This window comes from Poecilia reticulata, linkage group LG19 (genome assembly GCF_000633615.1).
Source record: "Poecilia reticulata strain Guanapo linkage group LG19, Guppy_female_1.0+MT, whole genome shotgun sequence".
Taxonomy (NCBI): domain Eukaryota; kingdom Metazoa; phylum Chordata; class Actinopteri; order Cyprinodontiformes; family Poeciliidae; genus Poecilia; species Poecilia reticulata.
In genome coordinates, this window is record NC_024349.1 from 26,680,503 (window position 1) to 26,702,731 (window position 22,229).

Here is a 22,229-nt window from a genome sequence, read left to right on the forward strand (position 1 = left end):
GGACAGGACAGTATGGGACAGGACAGGACAGTATGGGACAGGACAGTATGGGACAGGACAGAAGTGTTGGTCGTACCAGCAGTTTCCTCTGGTAGGCCAGGATTTTCTTCAGGACAGCCGACTCCTGCAGGTCTGGTTCATCAGACTTTGAGTTGTGATGCTTTCTCACTTTTGATTTCATCTTCTCATTCTTCACTTGTTTCTCTTGTTTCACCACATGTTCCTCTCTACAATCATGAAACAGTGCTTGAGGCTTTGTGCTGTTTGCCCATATTCGTCTATTTCTCTCGTTTTTGCCCCCCAAAAGTTGTTCTTATGACGCCAATAAAGACTTTTTCTTACTCTGACATTTTTTCGTGTTCAGCTTCAGCTTCTGGTATTTCTTCCTTCTTTTCAGAGGAACCACTCTTTGACTAAAGCACAAGACATGATTAGAAAATATGCATAGTTGTTGTTATTCAGCATGAGTTTCAGTCATACAGGGTCTTACAAAAGTGTTCACACCCCTTTATGTTTTCCTACATGTTGAATCCACAGCATGTTCGGTTCAACAAAATATCTCAGTGAATAAATATGTGGTTTTAATTTTATTAAACACAAACTGGAAATGTGTGATTAAGTTGTAGAAAAAAATCCCAAACTTTGAGCGTCTCTCAGAGCTCTTTTCAGTCCATCATGTTTTACATGGGGATAGGCCCACAGTGACTCAGGAGGAGCTGCAGTGACCCATGGCTCAGGTGGCACAATCGCACAAATCAGGTTCTTATAAAATAGTGGAACAATGAAACAATGAAAGGTAAAGTCAGGTTTGCCTGTTGCCTTCAGAAAATAAGGTTAGACAAGAGCAAAAATACAACTTTTTACCATATGTACAAAATGCTACAGCTGAACCTGAAATGATTCATACCCCAGGCAGATTTAGATATGGAGTTATCTTTTAATTTGACCAACATGTTTCCTCTGACCAGAGGGGATATTAAAGTTTCAGAGTAACAGCACTGGTTCCCTGTTACCTATTGTATAAGGTAACAGGGAACCAGTATTCTCTGGCAGGTTCTGACTGAATCTGCCAGAGAATCTATGGAAGGAGCTAAAGATTAGGGTGATGGTCAGGAGGCCATCACTGTATACTGTCTGGTCAAAATACCTGCGGAAAAATGGGAAAAACTGGTCAGAAATTGAAAGCAGGGTTTGATCGCTGCAAGTCCAACAAAGGCTTTTCCCCTGATTATTTTGAAGGATTTAAGTAGATCATTTTTAAATAAATAAATAAATAAATAAATAAATAAATAAATAAATGAAAGCAGACAAAGTAACTTAATTCCTCAGGGCAGTAACTCTGAACATGCAAGTAGAGCTTCAATGGAAACATTCATATTCAACCATTCCTGGATTCTAATGATAGACAGAATATTCTCTGAATGCCTCCAAAAACGTCTTACAACTGGAACGACAGAGACAATTGATTCTACAAAGCCTGCTGAACACAGGTGCCTTTTCAGATTGTCAGATTCCAATTGGAAAATAGATGCATCAATACATGATGTGTATAGATGATTCCTTTTCTGATTACACTTCCACCTCAGCACTAATGTTTTCTTTATTTTACATTATCGCAGGTTTTGTCAGGTGCTTCAACAAAATCAGGATTTTATAACAGAGGAGCATTAGCCTCATTGTTTTCACTCTGTCACTACTAAAGTAATGCATGAGGTTCCTGGAGCACCATTTGACTTTATGGATGCTGAATAAAAAAAGTGCAGTGAGATTTACACTACTACGGTTTGTGGTTTTAATGTGAAAGAATATTTGAAAGTGAAACAACAAAAAAACCACACACACACTGAGATGATAATGACATGGTTAAAGTGATTATAGTTCCACACGTAGGCTAAACGGATCATTTATAGTCTGTATTTCAGACTCCTTTAGCTTTACGGTGACAAATACATTAAAATATGGGAAAGACAGCAGTGGTTCTAGCAATTCAACCATTATGAAATACAGTTTATATGAGCGAAGACAGCAAGAGATAAAAAGTCAGTTACAATGGATAATGGATACATCTTTTAAATTATTCTAGACAAAGAGTGATAAATGAACCAAAACTCATTCATTTATCACTCTGCCTGAGTGATAAATGAACTCTCCAAGACTTAATTTGGAGTATTGAATTTAGTTCTGAAGGTTTAGATGCTGAACTATAAACATGAACTGATTGATACCTGAGTTTAGAACAAGTTCAGGGTGATCCCTGCACAGATGACTATACATAATGAATAAACCCAAAGTAGAAAATGTTTCTTTCACCTGATGTCTTTGTCTGAGTTCTGGCTGTGGAGCAGGGGGCGGTGCTGAGGGGGGCACTGGGGAGTTGAGGAGCTCTGTGAGGGTAGCGTTGGGGTTATGGGGGGTTATTTTGTACTGTCCCCCCTCTCTTCTCAAGTCAAGACCAAAAATGTCCGACAGCAACTCAGTTTCACTGGTATTAACTGCTAGATCAGCCAGGTCCTCCTTCGGGGAGACGCGCTCAGACAGCCTCTTCTCTCTCTCGTCTCCTTCACCGCGGACCTCGTCCTGGGTGGGATCAGGCATGGTGGCCAGCAGTTCTGACACCTATGGATGGAGAAACTTTAGCTCTTCATGAATAGCTGATGCAGAATCTAAATAGTTCTTTCTTCAACCATTTGTACATCTATTATTTTTTTAAATAACCTTGACAGCTTTGGCTCCCTCTACTAAATTCCCTCCCATGAAGGTATTGTAGAAGATTCTGCAAAATCCTCGAGCCACACTGAAGGTCACATGGAGGAGACCCAGCAGCACTGACCAGTAGAAAGACACCAGAGTGGTCACCAGGTCTTTCAGTGTCATGTTCTTGATCTTCTTCATTTGTTTCTTTAGGCTCTTCATTGACAGCACCTGAAGACAGAACCAAGCCAAAGCTCAGGTCACCGGACACTCTGCTGCACATCACTGTGCCCCTCGAGGTGGACTCTGATCTGAACCTTCAGAGCCACATGAAGACCGCTACAAAGCCAGCCTTCTATCACCTGAAAAACATTTCTGGGATTAGAGAACTAACATCTAAACAAGATCTAGAGAAACTCATCCATAAGTTTATCTAGTCGCATTGATTACTGCAACAGTGTCTTCACTGTCTGTTCTGCATTAAGAAACAAAACTAAGAAGCAGCCTTTAGCTTCTATACGCCACAAATCTGGAGCAAACTTCCAGAAAACTGCAGAACAGCTGAAACACTGAGTTCCTCTAGACCAGTGCTTCTCAGTTCCAGTCCACAGGGCCCCTGCTCTGTATGTTTTAGATGTGCCTCTATTCCAGAAAAGTGATTGCATGGTCTCTTCTGCAGCCATTAAGTACTGCAGAATCACCCACAGTTTGAATCCAGGTGTGTGGCAGAAGGGGAACAAATGAAACAGGAGGGCCTGTGGACCAGAACTGAGAAACCCTTACCTAGACTGAAAGTCAATCTGGTTAGAATTGCTTTTGAACCATAATAAATGAAACATTGACCAACCTTTGATGTGTATTGATGCTTTTGATGATGACACTGAACAAAATGCTATGTTTATTAATTGCTTCATAATTCATTATCATATGTTTTTGTCATGTAAAGCATCTGCTGCATCTTCCAGCAGACAGACAACACCGCTGCCACCATCTCAGGTTTAATTTACATGTTTTGTCCAGGTAAAGATTAGAAACATTTTTTTAAATTTGTGATGTACAAAAATAATATTTACATAAGACTGCATTTTTTCACTACAAAGACTTCATATATGCAAAGTTTGGAAGACACTGAATCAATATATATTTGCATATTTTGAAAAACATGCAAGTTTTTCAAAATATACATGTTAAATTGGCAGTGAAGGGAATGTGTGCTCCCACCTTTATGAGCAACATGACGTTATGACGAAGGGCGATTAAAGCCAAGCGCACAGTGGACATAGAGAAGAAGCCCATGTCAGAGTTTTCCTCGTCACATTTCTCTCGCTCACTCTCCTCTTTCACAGCTGAGCGCTCGCCAGCATCGGACATCTGCGCTGCTAGCTGCATTTCAAAGATGGTGTCCTCACAGAAATTCACAAACAGCTCCATCTTCTCTTTCTCTCCACCTTCATTCACCACATCGAAGATGAACTGACGTTTTGATTCTTTAACCTGCACACACAGGAGGGATGTTTGGAGAAGGTTTCGGGGTTAACAGACATATCTATAATCATCTGAAGTGAAGGATTGTTAAAAGCATTTTCACCTGAGGTTTCTCCCACTGTGTCCGGCTGGACTCACTGATTTCAAAGTAAACCCGCTCAATGCGCTTGGCGCTGCCCATGATCTCGATCCGGCCCAGATATGGCTGGAAGTAGTTGAGGACGCTCTCGGCCAGCTCCAGGAAGGTCTGCAGGCGGGTGTCATGAGGCATGTGCTCGGACAGATTTGTCAACAAAACTGCCACATTGAAGCCAATGTCCTGAGTAACAAATTGAAGAGTAAATATGAAACTAAACCTTTATTGCCTTTAAGGGTGTTAGGCATAATGCATCATGATGGAACCAAAAAAATTCACTTAGCTTACAAGTTTGAGAAAACTAAATGATCCAACCCTTGGTATTTAAATAATCCTTGGGTGTGTGATGTCTTTCTGAACTCTACACACACACCGTCCTGCTGAAAACCAGCTCCTTGTTCTACACTATTTGTTTCACCTACAGCAGGGGTCCCCAAACTTTTTCCTGTGAGGGCCACATAACTTTTCCCTTCTCTGCTGGGGGCCGGAATCAGTTTGTAACAGAAAAAGTGTGACGATAGGAGTACCTAAATGTAAAAATGGATTGTTTTCCAGAAAGGACAATCAAATAACGCTCTCTGGTTTCTTCACAGAAAAAATCCAGGAAATAACACTATTTATGAAATAAATACCGTATTTTCCGGACTTTAAGCCGCAACCCCAGAATTAAAAAAAAACAAAAACAGTAAACATGCACATATGTATGCACCGGACTATAAGCAGCAGATATCTCTGCCGCTCCAGGTTTTCCACAGCGACGCAGCAGCAGCAGAGGGGCGGACAGCCAAAATCTGAGTCATAACAGGTCAATTGAATATCACATTTATTACGGTTGAAAAAGAAAAAGTTGCCAAGTTTAGATTTAACTGAACTGATTACGGCTGATCCTTCGTGTTGCTACTAGCATGTGCTAAATGAAAATGGGCGCTTTCTTCTTCTTCCTTAGATTTCAATGGCAGCTTGCATCCATTGTTGTTGCACTRCTGCCATCTACTGGATCCTAATATCTTTACCTCAAATTCTCATAATGATCCCAGTATTATTTAAAAAACAGAAAAATCTTCTTTTTCCCCTCAATGTTATTTAACTGATCAACAACATTCTGAAATTTCAATTCCCTATTAAAACCTAATTCTGTTTTAATGGTCGTTTTCTTCTTTTATTTCCAATTTTGACTTATAATGATCCTGCTAAAGCGCCCCCTGGTGGTTGAAGAAAAATCCACATATAAGCGGCTTATAGACCGGAAAATACGGTATATGAAGAAAATCTGAATGCTCTCTAGTATTGTTCAGGGAGCCGGACCAAATGTGGAGGCGGGCCGAATCCGGCCCGCGGCCCGTAGTTTGGAGACCACTGACCTAGAGGGTCTGAGCTCTCAGATGTTGAGAAACAATTGCTTCCTGCAGTCCTCGACTCTGTTGAAGTTTTAAATTTTACCCAGTAGCTAAAGTTTGTCTAAGACAGGGGTGGGCAACTCCAGGCCTGGAGGTCCGGCCTCCTGCAACTTTTAGATGTGTCTCTACTTCAACACACCTGAGTCAAATAATGAGGTCGTTAGCAGGACTCTGGAGAACCTGCTTGCGCTTTGGAGGTGATTCAGCTGTTGGATTTAAGTGTGTTGGATCAGGGAGACTTCTAAGAGTTACAGGACACCGGCCCTCGAGGACCAGGATTGCCCACCCCTGGTCTAAGACATATGTAATGCGCCAGTTCTATGTAGTTTACTGGAAATTACCTGCACTGTGATCAATCATCACGGACTGAACAGCTTCTTCCTCCACTGCCATTGCTGAAACTAACTACAGGTAGACTGCAATTCTAAAATGGAGGAGAAACTCAACATCATCATTCACAACTTCTCCTTCTGTCCGCTGTTCAACCTGGCAGAAAGTCTAGCTCCAAAAATCCTAGTCAATGGGAGAAATCCCAGATGGAGCACTGAGGCGAGATCGAGTGGAATGTGTAGGCAAATGACAGATTAGGCAAAAATGGTTAAGGTTTTTGCCCTGGGGGTTCTTATGGACATTTTGATTTGTTATTTCAATAGCTGATTGATTTGCAAATTTTTTTTCCAAATATCTTCTCTTTGAATTGAATTCAGCTCTATCCATCTGTCTGGAGGCTAGTGGTCATTGGGTAAGGGGCGGAGTACACCCTGACAGGTCACTACTCCATCACAGGTCAACACAGAGTTTATGGGTGTATGAACAAGTCCACTATTTAGACAGAATAATCAACAGTCAATCTTAAGACTGTGGGAAAGAGCTGGAGGACCCAGAGGGAACCAGAATGGAGGACATGCAAAGTCCATGCAGAAAGACTTGAAATTCAAACCCAGGAGGTCGGCAACAATGCATCCTTCAATTCAATTCAGTTTATTTGTATAGCAGCAATTCATGTCATCTCAAGGCACTTTACAAAAAAAAAGAAGAAATGTCTTGTTTGTTCCCTCAGCTTGCAATAATTCTGTCAACTGTAAATGTGTTGGAAAAAATGTTTCTTTGAACCAACTTAAAAAACAAACAAACATGTTACAGCTAATTTTAATAGTTTTGCTCAAGCTATAATTCTGATATGATTTTCAGTCAAATCAGCAAAACTAATACAATTAGCTGCAACAAATTAGAGTATGTTTTGGTTGAAAGAAACATTTTTTCAGTGTACATCCAGTGCTCTGTGTTCTGACTCACCTTGGCAGGTTCATGAAAACGCATCACAAACTCCTCATAGTCCAGAAGTTCATTCTCATCAGTCTCAGCACAGGAGAGGAGGAAGTCCGTTTCAGACTGGGTGTAGTGTTTATGGCTCTCCATGGCTTTATGGAAGTCCCTTTTGGAGATGACACCTGTAGGTTCATACACAAATCAACAAATCACAAACTATTTCCATAATGCAAAACACTCCATATGCAAATAATGCCAATCCAGCACATTTCTCATTAGGGCTGATTAATAACTTGTTAAACCCAAAAAGTGTTCAGAGCTTTTTGCCTTTTCCATCAGGGTCATACTCCTTGAAACCATCAGAGGAGGTCAGGTCTTTCAGTTTCAGGAACATGTCAAAGAACTTGAGGATCATCTCCACGTTGTTGGACGATTCCACCAACATATCAACCATTTGTTTGCCAATTGTCCCATTTACTACATTACCTGCGGGGGTGACAGTGAATATTTTTTAGACGGGATTTAACAACCATTAGGAGACACAGCTTACCTGAAAACAACTAATATATGCATCTGGTGTTTCTATCTATTATATAGATCTAGACTAAAAACCCACCTGTTTAGCTTTTGAAACATCATACATATGAAACATTAACCGACATTCTGACAATGGCACTTGACAAAATGTAATGGTTCAATTGTTGACTGTGTGTTCTATGACTTTGTACTTTTGTGTTTTTACTTTGAGCTGCCTTTCTGCTGAAATGTGCTATACAAATAAACTTAATTATTTGATCAATCTACAATAAGTCATACATTTGCTATGAACATAAATATACCTTCCAGCATAGACAGCAACATAACCACCATGTCTTTCTGCAGATCCATCAGTTCTTTTAGTAACTCAATCTGACTGGAGTCCTGAGAGGAAAGAGAAGGAACCATGTTTGATCAGTCTGGAACCCAGTATTTACGCATTTATACTAGGCTAATTAAAAGAAGGTACAAATTATCTTTTAAATGCTTAATTTCACACATGCATAGCAAAGAAATGCAGACTTTCAATCTACTCAATCAACTAATAACTAACCAAAATGCGAAATGGGTGACTTTATGAGACCTGTCAGTTTCTACCCAAGTTGTTTTCCACTAACCTGAGATAATTTCATCTGCATGTGAGCAAAGACATGCAGGAAACCAACCACAGCATCCCACAAGCGACTGTGTGCCAAACTCTGCTGGTTGCCTGTGCACGGCCCCTACAAAAACAAACTCAGTCAGTTTCACTGTACATGGCAATGTGTCACCCTGTGCACACAATGATGCAAAACTATTTTTTCAAACAAGAAAACATTAAATGACACTGCATGACGTGAGGGGAAGATAAGAAACCATTCATTAGGAGTACATGTACCGCAACATACAGGAGAAGTTCATGTTTGGATCTGATTAAGGGAAGACTGGTCATCCGCCTCGTGGGACTTGTCAATAGCTATTTTTAAAATAAAGGGATTATTATTAGAAATGAAGATCTTTGTTTCTTTCTGCTGAATTCTCTTACCTGGATGTACTCTGTAAGCGTGTTGAACACCTGTTTGGCCACATTGATTGCCTTGGAGAAATTCCTCTGGCCCTGCTCGTCAATAACATCCTTCCCAGAATAATACCAGTAAAAGTCACTGATAGACTCCTGAGGAGCAAGGATGGGAAATTAAAGTTTTTTCAGTAAAATTACAAGCTTGGAATTTTACTGAATAAGCGAACAACCTAATGCAAATTATAGATTAGTTCATTATGAAGGATAATTCCTTCTATGCCATGTCTACAGCAACTTATTTTTGGAGTCTTCAACCAAAAGATAATTTATTTTTGTCATTCTGTTACTAACTGATCAACTTGTTCCAAAATATTTTTTCCACTCAAATTAACTGCTTTGTATGAAACTGGCTAGTTAGGATTGTTTGTTGGCAAAATATGAAGGATGTCACAGTGTCCATATAACCAACAGAGTTTTTTTTCAAGCTTCTATAAGGAAATGTGCCTCAGAGTAAAATTGGATTTTTGTCATATTGCAGCTGTGAAGAGAAAAACTAACCTGAACTCTGAGTAAGTAGTCAACAGTAGAGATAATGATGTTGACGGTTGTATTGTTCCCAGTTTGTGTCCTCAAGTAGTTCTGGAAATCTGAAACAAGATGAAGCAAAAACAAGAATATATAAAGTTGAAAGGGAAAAAGCAGAACAAGATGTTTCATAAGCTTCATACAGAGTCCATTAAAGGCTTTCACCCCCTTGGATGTTTTAAATTGTATTGCTTTTAAAAATCACTGGCTTCAGAGAGCATTTATTCTTCAACCGGACGATGAGCCGAAACATATAAGGCGGATATTCAGAAGTGGCCCAGTCAAAGACCAGACCACCTGAGAGAGCTGGAACAGTTTAGCAGAAATAATGGAGAAAAACTGCAACATTCAGAAGAGCAGCCTGACTGAGACCAAACCACACACACTCCCTGCGGACAGAGCCGGAGATAAAAATACCAAATACTGACTTGAAGGGGGTGAATGGTTATACATTCACTTTATTTATGTAAATTATTTTTATTTAATTGTCATCATTTTGTAGAAACATAGATTTCACTTTAAGTATTTTTATTCTTTTGCAAATTGTTTTATCAAAAAAAGCCAAGTGATGGTGATTGATTTATAAAAGTCAAGAAAAAAAAAAGTGAAACATCCAAGAGGGTGAATACCTTTTATATAAGAATCAATTAATTTATAGATCAGATTTATCTCCTCCCTTCTAAGCTAGAAAAACAGACCTAGTTTGAACAGAACAGAACCACTTTATATCACTTGTATTGTAATTCAGAGCCATGGAGCTTAATTCACAGCCTGCCTCACGTTTCTCTCTAAATTAATAACCAATAAGAGAGAGCTTAGTACCCGAGTTGTGTCCTTCGCAAAGCAGCTGCAGGAAGCGGAAAAGGTCACAGGTGAACTCATCATCCTGCATGACCTTCTCACCTGGCCAAAGAGAAGAAACAAACGCACACACACACAGACACGCACACATGCAGGCACACATAAGCACAATCACAGACGTGTATGCACAAACATTTCAACAACACAAGCATGAGCAAACATAGAAGCACACGCACATTCATATACACAGACACACAGAAACCAGAGAAAGGACAACAGGAGCAGACAACATGTGAGAAACAGGACAAACAGGAAGATGGAGAGTGAGGATATGTTAAAAGAGAGATGCTAATGTAAGGATATCACCAGTGCTTTTCTTTACTACAGTGTCAATGATACACAATTCTCATCTAACACAAACACACAGACACACTGTTGGATTAAAGGTGGGCAGCCAAGGACTTGGCACAAAACTCAAGTGTAGTCTATATAGTGCAGCATTTTACAGTCAGAATGGGACTTTAGATGGTTTTATCATTTTGTTGAAAGAGTTTGAAGTTCACTGCTTGTAGATTCTGTAAACCACTGAGGAAAATGAAGCTGGCTACTCTGACTGTGTAAAAATACTGCTCTAAACCATGAAATGGGCAAAGAAAGGGTGAAAGACCAAAGACCATGTGATAAAACAAAACATGAACAGAAACATTAACAACACATCCATACAAAGTGACCAGAAACAGAACTGGCCAAGAGGAGAGATTCAGTCTGGAACAGGACTGAAGGTGTTCTCTGGCAAACAAGCAGATTCCACTTCTTTATGCATAGAGCAGTCCTACCAGGATGTCACATGCTGTATGTTGGGACTTGAAGGGGGAGGGCTGTGGATGGAGGCTATAGATTACACCTTGAATTCCTTATTAATCAAATATGGGCCTATTGGAAAACATGCGTAGCTGTCTCAGATAGATAAATGTTTACTCACATTTCTCCTGCTGGCAGTAGACACACACATTTGTTAAGGTTGTATTTACCCAGAATGCCCTGCACTGTAGTCCACTTCCTGCTTTTGGGGTGGTCTCTGGCCTGCTTAGCGTTCACATATGCATTCCAACTGGGCCCAAGTTTACTTCAACTGAACTGAGTCCTAGGCTTGTAGGCAAACCAGAGTTCAGTTTTTTGGTCTGCATCAGAGTTTGAATACATTCACACCTCCCAAACGAACTGGACCTTCTGGACAGACAAACTGGTGGTGGACTAAAGCAGACCAAACAGAACTGGTGTGAATGCACCCTCAGTCAGAGACCATATAGTTCCAGACAGAACTTTTGTCTGAACAGAACCTACAAAGCTCAGCTAGGTGAAACACTGTGTGGACTACAATATTCACCAGAGCAATATGAGAGTGATGAGGTCACACAAAGGACGATGCAGGTATTACTGCAGCAGCTGCTTCTCTCATTCATCTCATATATAATGGTGGTGTACAGACAAAATGGGGTCTTTACTGGAGAATGTGTAGTCTCTGACCTATACTGGTTTCGGAGACGGGGAAAATGGCAATGCAGGATTGAGGTCACACTCCATCATGATCCCTTTAAGATTTCTCACCATCACACTCCCGTTCCTGGATGATCATCAGGGAGACGTGGACCAGAGATCAACACAATGTGATAAGTTGTGAGGATGCCAGGCTGCTTGCTGCAAGTGGTGACAAATACCCTGCATTGACCAATTATGGTTGAATGTGGGCATGTAGAGCAGGACCTTATGCGTGTCCATATTACAACTGTTGTATATATTATTTAATCTCACTGTTGAGTAGCACTCCTTATGGGTTGGGGCGGGGGGAGGGGGCATCCTGGACAGACTGGGAGTTGCAGTGGGTCAAATTTAAGCCTCTTCATAGTCAGATTATTACAGACATTTGCTTTGAATTGACTGGTATTCAACCTGGGTAAATTATATAGACTTAAAGAAGATTTAAATTGTTTCAATTTGTGTGTTATTTTTTAAATGGGTCTGAAGCACTTAGTGAGAATATTTTGTACGTTCGGTCTTATTCCAAACAACATTAAACCAGATGGAGAGTTTGCATTGTTCACAGAGTAAAATGATTTAAAAAAAAGGTCTTATTTCACAGGTGCTTTAAAAGTATCTGGTTTAAAAGTGTTTCATACACCAACAACTAAAAATATAATTTTTCTTTAAACAATAACTTAAGCAATCTAAACATATACACAACATATTACATTCAACTTTTTTTAATCAGTCATTATCTAATCAGGAAAAATCTTGAGCAAAGCTTGAAAAGAAATGCATGTGGTCAGAATAGTTTTTTTTTTTTATCAGAAAACAAACTTTCAAATGAATCATTTCACAAACAAACAGCAAATACAGACTACAGCAAACAGCTTAGCCATCAAAAACAACAAAGAAGAAGTAGAAAACCCAGAGTCCAGTCTTCTCTTGGAAACAGAGTGGCCACAATCGGCCACTCTGAGGTCCCCATAAGAGATGGGGAGGAAGAAACTTTTGACTTCTTAAAATGGATGAAAGGTGGCAGATGATAGATGAGAAGGGCTGCAACTACTGACTTTGGTTTAGAGTTGATAAAATAAAAATGTAAACATTTTACAGCCGCTAAATTAGATAAAACACATTTTATTGTGTGGACCATTTTGGGCTGTCCAAACACTTTTCAGTCTGGAAAGGCTCATTTTGTCAGCCTATTAACAGCAATGATTAGAAGATATGTAGGTTCCTGTGGAGCACAAAGCTGCAAAGCTCAACAGTAGCAAAATCTACACCCTCTAGAAAGATTTTGAGTGGACATCCACTCATCCATTTACTGTACAAAGGCAAAGAATTTACTTACATACGCTAGATTCCCAAAAGTATTTGCTCACCCATCCAAATGACCACAAGTTCCAATCACTTCCATGGCCACAGGTGTATAAACTGAAACATCTCGGCATACATTTGTGAAAGAATGGCTCGCTCTCAGGAGCTCAGTGAATTCCAGGGTGGAACTGACAGGATGCCACCCAACAAATCCAGTGGTGACATTTCCTCGCTCCTAAATGTTCCACAGTCAATTGTCAGATGTATTCTAAGAAAATGGAAGTGTTTGGAAACAACAACTCAGACACAAAGTGGAAGTGGAACGTAAACTGATGGAGCAATACAAGCATCGAATGATGCGGTGCAAAGAACGTTTGCACCACTCTAAAGCAGTGGAGGCACGTTCTCCATCTGGCAATCTGATGGACAAGTCTGGGTTTGGAGGTTGCCAAGACAACGGTACTTGTCTGACTGCATTGTGCCAAGTGTAAAGTTTGGTGGAGAGAAGATTATGGTGTGGGTTTGTTTTTCACAACTAGGCTTGGCTCCTTAGTTCCAGTGAAAGGAACTCTGAATGCTTCAACATACCAAGACATTTTGGACATTTCCATGATCCCAACTGTGTGGGAACAGTTTGGAGCTGGCCTCTTCCTCTTCCAACATGACTGTGAACCAGAGCACAAAGTAAGGTTCATAAAGACATGGATGGTGAGTCTGGTGTAGATGAACCTGACTGGACTGCACAGAGTCCTGACCTCAACCCTATAGAACACCTGTGGGATGAATTAGAGTGGAGGGAATCAGACTCTGATGGATGAGAAGCCAGGCCTTCTCGTCCAACATCAGTATGTGACCTCACAAAATCTAGCTGCAAAGGTGGACCAACGTCATATTGAACTCTATGGATTAGGAAAGGGATGTGACTTAAGCTCATATGTGAGTCAAGGCAGATAGGTTTGGCAATATTGTGCATTTCTGCCTTTTTTTCAATCTTTTATGTTTGAGATAAAATCCAGTTTTTAAATAATGATTTCATTCATCAAAAGAAAAAAAAAGCTACCCAAAACAACCTTGACCTGTGGAAAAAAAATAATTGTTCCCTACTCTTAACAACTGCAAACAGGTTTCTGTAACTCCAATTTGTAAAAAATTTACTTATTTACAAATTTTGTCGCAGAGCATTTCCAAAATATTCTAAAGAAAATGCGACTCAAGAAGCTGAAACACTTAGGCTAAATTTAAGTCCAGATTTGACTATGACACTCCAAAACATGCACTTTATTTATTTGAGCCAATCAAAGGTGAACTTGCTGCTGTGCTTTGCTTCATCCTTCTGTTGTATAACCAAAGTGTATTTTAGGTGAAGGTCAAGAACTGATTAGTAGACATTCTCTTTCACATTTTTGGATGAATTTCCCAAAGCAGCTCCCCATTACTCACTCTCTGATGGAGGCCATATTTGCCACATCTCAATCATCAACACTGGCCTCACCTGAGGCCTGCAGAGCTTTAGCTGTTTTGTTCTTTGTTACCTCATGAAAAGGCCATTGTTGTACTATAGGAGTAGCTTTAGTGGCTGGCCAAATCAACACAAAGTTTTGGAAATGGGGTTGTTATTCTTTCCCGGCCTAATATAATATCAATGAGTCTTTTCCCGACAGAGACACCATGTGCTCTTATTACAAAAAACATGAGTTTTTTAGTCCAACTCATGTTGCTTGACAGGTTCTCTTGAGGTGATTTCTGGATTGTGCAGGTCTGGCAGTAAGCAAGTCTGAAACATCTAAGTGCAACAAAACAAGCGATCTGTACAGGGGAAAATATTTTTACTGCACTGTAGTTTGAAAATCTGAATTATTTTTAAAACCCTATAAAAAACAGAAAAGAGTTATGCACTGAAAAAACAGATGTTTCTGTTTGCTCTTATTTATGCTGTTTAGCACTAAGGGTATGTTGTTGCTTGTTGCTATGAGAGTTTTTTAAATAAAAAATGTTTTTAACATTCAGACTGATGCATTCGGCAAAAGAGAAACATCCCTCAAACACTCGTGTAGCTGAAGAACATCAGGATGTGAATATTGGTGGCACCGTAAACTGCAGCTTTGACTAATCTGTGATAGACGTTTAAACTTGCTCTGATGTGTTTCATTGCAGCCCAAGTGAGTGAGTCAGAAAATGACTGAGAGGCTAAGAACACAAAAGGGACTGTTCACTTCACGACAAACAACAGCACAATAACCATCTTCCTTACTAAGACAAAACAACCAACTGATTCAAGTTGACTGGAGGACTGAGAGGAAGGAGGTGGTGAATGTGGGTGGGACAGGTTCAGTACTCGTATTAGTTGTTTTCAAAATGTGCCAGATACTGTGCAGATCCTGAGGGGGCTATGGCGAGATGCCAACACTTCCACCATTTGTTCCATGTCCAGATTTGAAAATTTTATTGAAAAATTATTTGTTTATTGCCATTTAAAAAAGCAAGAGTAAAACCAGCCCAGGAGTAAACTGTGAGGAACTAACAACAGAGGGATTGGGATGGTGACAGTCAGGAAAAAAGTAACTGGAAACACAGATGTCTGCACTCAGGACCTGGACAGAACTGACACAACCAAACCAGCCAGGGTGAAGGAGAGAGAAAGACCAATCAACACACAAGAAAATGGCAGAAGGCATAATTACCACGCTCATGAGTGATGACTGAGGTAGGGAGGAAAGTGCAGTAAACAAAAATGAGAAAAGGAAAAGAGAGAGAAAGAAAGTAAGACACAAATAAAGAAACAAAGATTACATATAGGGAAAAGAACTTTGAAAAACTGCGTGTTTTGGTTTGGTCAATTAAAAATGTGCAAAGCATGAGAGTTCAAATAAAAAAACATGGTTCCTGTTTTATTTAGGATCTCTTGGAAAGCATCCTTGATTACACCCTTGGTTAATGGTAGATTATTCATTTGAAATCGTTAGTGAGTTGTATTTATAACCAGCAACAGTGGATGTCTGTCTGCTCTTACTGTGTAATGGGGCAGCAATGTTCACAGCAAAGTTAGTTCCAGTAAACCATGGGTTCTTTGTCTAAAAAGATAAAACTGCAAGGACTTTTCAAAAATCCTTTAAACACTGTGAAATCCACCTTTTAAAAAGTTATAAACATCAAGGACTGTCTCACAGCATCTAACAGTATAAATTAGGAAATTAAGAATAAATACAGAATACTGCACAAAGGCAGCGAGATAGATGAGAAGAAAACTTTGTGATCTTCCCCCACAGATGAAAAATTCATAAAAATCAACTTTTATTTTATTCTAAAACTGAATAAATGTTCCACTATTAATTTCCCTACTGCTAATAATTTTACTAAACTTGTAAAAAAAAACAACAAAAAAAACACACCCAACAACAATGTTTACAACACACACATATAAATCGATACATGTGACAGGACTTGATTACAAAATGTTTATAAGTGTTTTTAAAAAGGCCAACATGGTGTCGGCATCATTCCTGCCGCTGGCACCACTGCATTGGAAGGACTCTTTTTATCACCGACATGTTTCTTCTGACTGGTAGTAATGTAATAAATCTCATAGGAGCTAAAGATGAGGATGAGAGCAACAAGACCTTTAAAAAAAAAGACTTTGAGTTCATCACACAAGATGGTTGGTGATGTAAAAAGGTTGTTAGCAAATCTAAAAAGAAAACGTCTTGGTTAAATCAAAAATAATCCCAAATCTAAATATGCTAGGGGGACGAACACTTTCAGGCCTAACTCTGTTTAGGCAGGTAAGAATCAGTGTGACAGCAGCTGCTGAGTCCTTGATTTTTTAGTAAAGAAGGAATCCAAGTTGTTCTGGATGGAAACACATCAAACAGTTGGCAGTAAGATTTCTGTCATGTTAAAACTCTGGTCTCACATATTGTCATAGAAACAATGTTAGAAAACGTTCAGCCAGTGCTGAAATTGCATTACAGGATTAGTTACATAAAAGTCTGATTGTCTTCTGGCTAAAGTGGGAAATGGTCCAAAACAATCATCATCCCATTTGAAACACCTGCTGCAAAATGAAAAATTCTAAAAAGAAAATATATATATCCTGAAAATGTAATTACAATTTTTTTTTAATTGAAACTATTTTTAAAATTGCATTTTTCACATTGCTTTACCTTTTTACCAGATAGCTCCTCTGTCCGGTAACACTCTATTTGAAGGGGTACATAAGACTGACTTGACACCGTCATAAACATAACACCTGTAATGAACATAAAGAAGTCTTTATGAATGTTTATGACAGTTGTCATTTGGTAAATAATGACACTTTTAATGCAAAGTTGCTCCAAAAGTTGCATTGAAAGTCCATTAAAAATGCAAACTTTGAATGATTTTGTAAATTACGATAATTTAATGCAAAGTTGGTACTTTTAATGGACTTTCAATGCAACTTTTAGAGCAACTTTGCATTAAAAGTGTCATTATTTACCAAATGACAACTGTCATAAACATTCATAAAAACTTCTTTATGTTCATGACAGATGTTATGTCATGTTTTTGACTGTGTCATGTCAGTCTTATGCAAACCTCTTCAAATAAAGTGTTACCCTCTGTCCTAATGTGGCCAAAATGTCCTGTGTTTGAAGGTCACTGCAACCTAAACCTCTGTACCTAACCATCATTAAATAACAAGTAAGAGTTTTTCTGGTGTTGTCGGCCCCACTGTGCCCAGCTTTAACAAGAAAGCCGACTTTCAAGGTGAAGATGCTTTAAGGCAGGGGTGTCAAACTCCAGTCCTGAAGGGCCGCTGTCCTGCAGTTTTTAGATGTGCCACAGGTACAAAACACCTGAATCAAATGGCTTAATTACCTCCTTCTTGTGTAGATCAGTTCTCCAGAGCCTTGCTAATGACCTAATTATTCTATTCAGGTGTGGTGCAGCAGAGGCACATCTAAAAGTTGCAGGACACCGGCCCTCCAGGACTGGAGTTTGACACCCCTGCTTTAAGGTATTTACTGCAGGTCAGAAAATTCCTGATCAAAACTTTGTAATACAAACCCGCTTTCTTAAAAATGGAAGTACTGCAAAAACTATAAATTATCTGGACTTATAAAATTAAAGTAATGCAACCCTTCTCCAAAAACAAAAACAAAACAAACAAAAAAATGAAATAAAAGATTAACTGAACTGCCACACAATAATGAGTATGTGCACTGAATTTAATTCACTTTAAACTCATTTCCAATCTTTGCTTCCCGTCTAAGTTACACAACATGCAGCCTGAAAGCAGATGAAAGGTTTAACAGAAACATTAAAACATGAGAAAATGGTTTGGGATCAGCAAAGCACTGCTGCAGATGGAGTTCTACATTCAGTGGAAATGTCAGTCAGTTACATCAGTTCCATCCTAATGTAGAAAGAAGCTTAAGACACAGAGAAATAAATGGAAAACTTACAGCTGAATGCATAAAACAAATGTGTGTTAGGAATTCAGATTGATTCTTACAAACAAAAGTGAAAGAACTGTTCTGAATGTTTCTGCTGTAGATTCTTTCCTGAAATGATTCATTTTAATTCAAAATAATCTGATGAGCACAATGACAAAATGGACATACGGACAAATAATTGTGTTCATGCTGTTGGAATAGAAAACATTTGTCCTTTTTCTAGGAACTTCTATGTGAAAACACCATGTAGAAGTAAAACTATAGTTGCTTTACTTTTATAACGTGACTAAAACTGGAAAATCATAAAAATAGCTTTGTGTTGCTTGTTTATGTAAGGGGGAAAGATATTGCTGTGCTTCATAAAGCAGTTTTACAAATTCTTAGTACAACAACCATGATGTGGTTCATGTTCTTAAAATGATTAGAATTGTGGTATTTATGTTTGATAATTTCCTTGATACAATAGACAATTCTTAAGTTTAACCAGACAATTCTACATGATAAAAATATTAACACAGTCATTCATTAGCCCAAAAGCAGCAGAAGGCTTAAAAGAATAATGATGTGATAAATTCATCACATTTATCAAATTCAAAAATAAGGTAGTTTGACAAAGAAAATCAATTTATAAACTGCATAGGAAAGTGATATCAATGAATATGTTTATCTGCATCACGGCATCAAGGTGGTGAATTCAGGAAAACAAGCCAGGCTGCGTCTTCTAGGAAGGGCTAAATTGACATTTTCCTGTCTGTCCCTTTACAGACAGTCACACGGAGTGCTTACCTGATCCCTCCTCTGTCACCATGCCCAGCCCCTCTGCTTTGTTCTGCCTCTCAAATGCATTCAGATCCAGAACACTAAAAGAACAGAACAGACCTGTGAGCCTTCCAGCGCTGATAAATCACAGAGCTTTTGAACAACAGCAGCTTCTTTACATTCATTTTCCAGTCATGATGCAAGACAAACACCAGTAAAAACAACAGCAGTGATACTGCTTGTAAACTCTGAACAAAGCAACACCATGGTGTTTATGAAATGAGTGTCTCCATCCAGCTGGTCAGCACAGGAAGCATAAAGAGCTCTAGATTCTCCTGGTCGATGCTGCATTGACTGTGGAAACCCAGTGGACCAGAACCAGCAAAACATGACTGACTGAGGAAACGTCAGCTGCATTCTGGCCCTCTCCCTTGATTTCCAAGTTCAATGGCCAAGAAAAGGCCTTTGGACTGCTGAGCAGTTGATTTTTATTTTACCCTGTGATAATAACTCAGAAATAGTCCAAATAGTTTGGATGTATTTTTATTTCTTTCCTACTTACGGAAAGTTTCTGTTTATATCATAGGTTTGTGGTGCATTTCTATACTAAAGAAAAAGATATAAAACGTCTGATATTTCACAACGAGATATTAACGTTCCTGGAAAAACTTTACATAACTTTATATTGAAGCAGAAAGTACAGCGACCACCGTAAGAAAGGCTTACAGTATTCAATTATGCCGCATGAACTGATCAGTAGATTATTACGAGGGAACGCAAAAGAAAAAAAAATCCCCATGTCCCCTGCAGGGCTCCGTACATTCTCAACCAAAAAAACACGTTTTCAAACCATTTTGGTCTATTACCGGAGAAGTAAAAACATAAAAAACATAATAAATCATCAAGTCTTCAATGAGAAAGAAGTTGCACACTTGCCTGCAGGACTGCATTAGACCAGCCAGACTTTGGAAAAAGCCCACATCCTTCTTATCCTTTAGATAATCCAACATTTTCTGTCAAATAAAAGCTGTGTTAGATCTCAGAAAATCTTACAACTAATACAGACACAGTCACAAAAATATGAAACAGACCCTGTCTTACTGGGCCTTTTCAGATGCAGTATAATCAATTTAAATCATTGATTTTGATATAAATTTGACCCATTCCAAGTTTCTGTTTGTGTTGTACAGACATGAATAGAGGCAGATAAGGCAGCAGTTTGAATATAGTATAAAGGTAGTTAATCAACTACCTGCCAGTAGTTAATTAACTATTAATTAACTATTTGATTAACTACCTGCAGTGGCAGTGGCCAAATTATTTCCTGAACACAGAAAAAAGAGGAGACTAGAAATCAGTTCAAGCTGACTGGTGGTGTTGGGTTTCCTTGGCGGTGCTCTGACAATTTTAAAAAGAATGACATTTTTACAATCCCAAATTAGATATGGCTCCAATTAACAGTAATTTCGATCTCAGAAGGACAAAGAGGCAAAGATGAATACATTTTTATTGACTATACTGGAAAAAAAACAGACAATCCTCTTCTTAAGTCCGCACCTGGATCTCACAATCATCTCGAGCTAAACCACATCATAGTTTCATGCAGCATCAGTGGGATTTACTCATTTCTGTATACACCGACCAGATTACTGTTAGCAAGACGAGCTCATAGCAATGTAAATCTCCTGATTGGTGCTAACCTAGCCCCTATGGAAAACAGCACTTCCCTGAGAGTTTTTGTTTAGTGAGGCGATACTTGCTAAAAAAAAAAGTTGATATCCAGTCTCCCTAATCCTGGAGAGGGTTGGGAAAAATGACTCTTCATAATAAGTCAGGCAATATTTAGTAACAGGAAGAAAACAAATGGGAACATTTCAGTGCTGTTTCTGTCAGGCTATTGGAGAATCTGATTCTAGGTAAGGGACAGATAAGGATACATTAACATGTTTATCTTTCTGACTTGTTTACAGTGGATCATTGCCTATTTGTTGTTCAATGTTTTCAGATTTATCTATTAACAGATTCTTTGAAACCTAACTCCAAATTATTTGCAGAGACCTGGTGCAACACCACTTGGTTGACATTTGCAAAGCAGACAATGTAGGTCACAGGTGTCAAACTCCAGTCCTCAAGGCCCACTGTGGCACTGTTTTTAGATGTGCCACAGGTACAAAGCACTGGAATGAAATGGCTTAATTACCTCCTTTTTGTGTAGATCAGTTCTCCAGAGCCCTGCTAATGACCTAATTATTATATTGAGGTGTGGTGCAGCAGAGGCACGTCTAAACGTTGCAGGGCAGTGGCCCTCCAGGACTGGAGTTTGACACCTCTGATCTAGGTACACAATTCATTTTCCTTGGTGCTGATTTGCTGTATCACCAAAAGTGGAGATAAGAAAGACCATGGATGTTAGCTTCCATGGTTGTGAAGAGACCGTTTCCGGGCTGTGTATGAGGTTTGAACTAATAAAATGGCAGGTATAAGTGTTTTTATATGTTTTAAGATTCTTGTCAAGTATGTCAGCTGTTTGAAGGCAGTTGGGGACTTCAACCCCCACAAATACTAGGAATCATTTTATATATATTTTATCTCTGTCTTCTTAAACCCTCAGTTGGTCGTGGCAGATGACTGCTTGTACTGAGGCAGGTTCTGGTTCTGCTGGGGTTTTCTTCTTGTTAAAGGGGGGTTTTTCCTGCCCACTGTCTCTACATGGATGCACGGTATTGCTGTAAAAAGTCAACCATGAAAAGCAAGTAATTGTCGCTACATGCTGGTCCAGGAGGAGTGAATACTGCAAGTCAATGACTCAATGCAATTTGCTGGATTTCCTTAGATAGAAACTTTTTAAACTACTTTGAATAATTAATTGAGCATACTGTATTAATTGATAACTAGGATCAAATGGAATGTATGTATGCATAGGTAGGAAACTACACATTAGTAGTTACCTGCTGTACAGTTGAGTTTCCTCCATTGAGAATGGCTATGCCCAGCTTCAGAGTGGATGCAACCATAGGGCCCATAACACCTAGATCCCATACAAAACATGGCCATTAGCTTGCTTACACTTATTTTCCATCAGGAATTATTTTATAGTAAATGAGTAGAGTAAAAGCCACGTGGTTGTCACAAAGTCAATTATGACTAAATATTGACTAAAGAGGAAAAACAAGGGTTTTCTGCCCTGTTTTATATGAGTATTTCTTATTCAGGGCCCAAAAATACAGAGAAGCATATTTAAATCAATCAATCAATCAATCAATCAATCAATCAATCAATCAATCAATCAATCAATC

At 39.0% G+C, this 22,229-nt stretch overlaps 1 protein-coding gene across 2 annotated transcripts in view; it reads right to left on the bottom strand.

Moving 5' to 3' along the window:
* ryr2a (ryanodine receptor 2a (cardiac)) overlaps positions 1-22,229 on the bottom strand; it is a 157,389-nt gene that overhangs the window by 13,296 nt on the left and 121,864 nt on the right. For both annotated transcript variants that reach the window (XM_017310781.1, XM_017310782.1), the window contains exons 81-97: positions 21,882-21,961; positions 19,870-19,946; positions 18,961-19,034; positions 15,424-15,441; positions 9,923-10,003; positions 9,074-9,162; positions 8,540-8,668; positions 8,133-8,237; positions 7,818-7,899; positions 7,306-7,464; positions 7,006-7,160; positions 4,280-4,495; positions 3,913-4,185; positions 2,716-2,922; positions 2,311-2,616; positions 343-413; positions 77-227 (exon numbers count right to left, since the gene is read on the bottom strand). In XM_017310781.1, the coding sequence (XP_017166270.1) occupies positions 77-227; positions 343-413; positions 2,311-2,616; positions 2,716-2,922; positions 3,913-4,185; positions 4,280-4,495; positions 7,006-7,160; positions 7,306-7,464; positions 7,818-7,899; positions 8,133-8,237; positions 8,540-8,668; positions 9,074-9,162; positions 9,923-10,003; positions 15,424-15,441; positions 18,961-19,034; positions 19,870-19,946; positions 21,882-21,961 (2,273 nt within the window). The remainder of the gene's footprint in view (positions 1-76; positions 228-342; positions 414-2,310; positions 2,617-2,715; positions 2,923-3,912; positions 4,186-4,279; positions 4,496-7,005; positions 7,161-7,305; positions 7,465-7,817; positions 7,900-8,132; positions 8,238-8,539; positions 8,669-9,073; positions 9,163-9,922; positions 10,004-15,423; positions 15,442-18,960; positions 19,035-19,869; positions 19,947-21,881; positions 21,962-22,229) is intronic.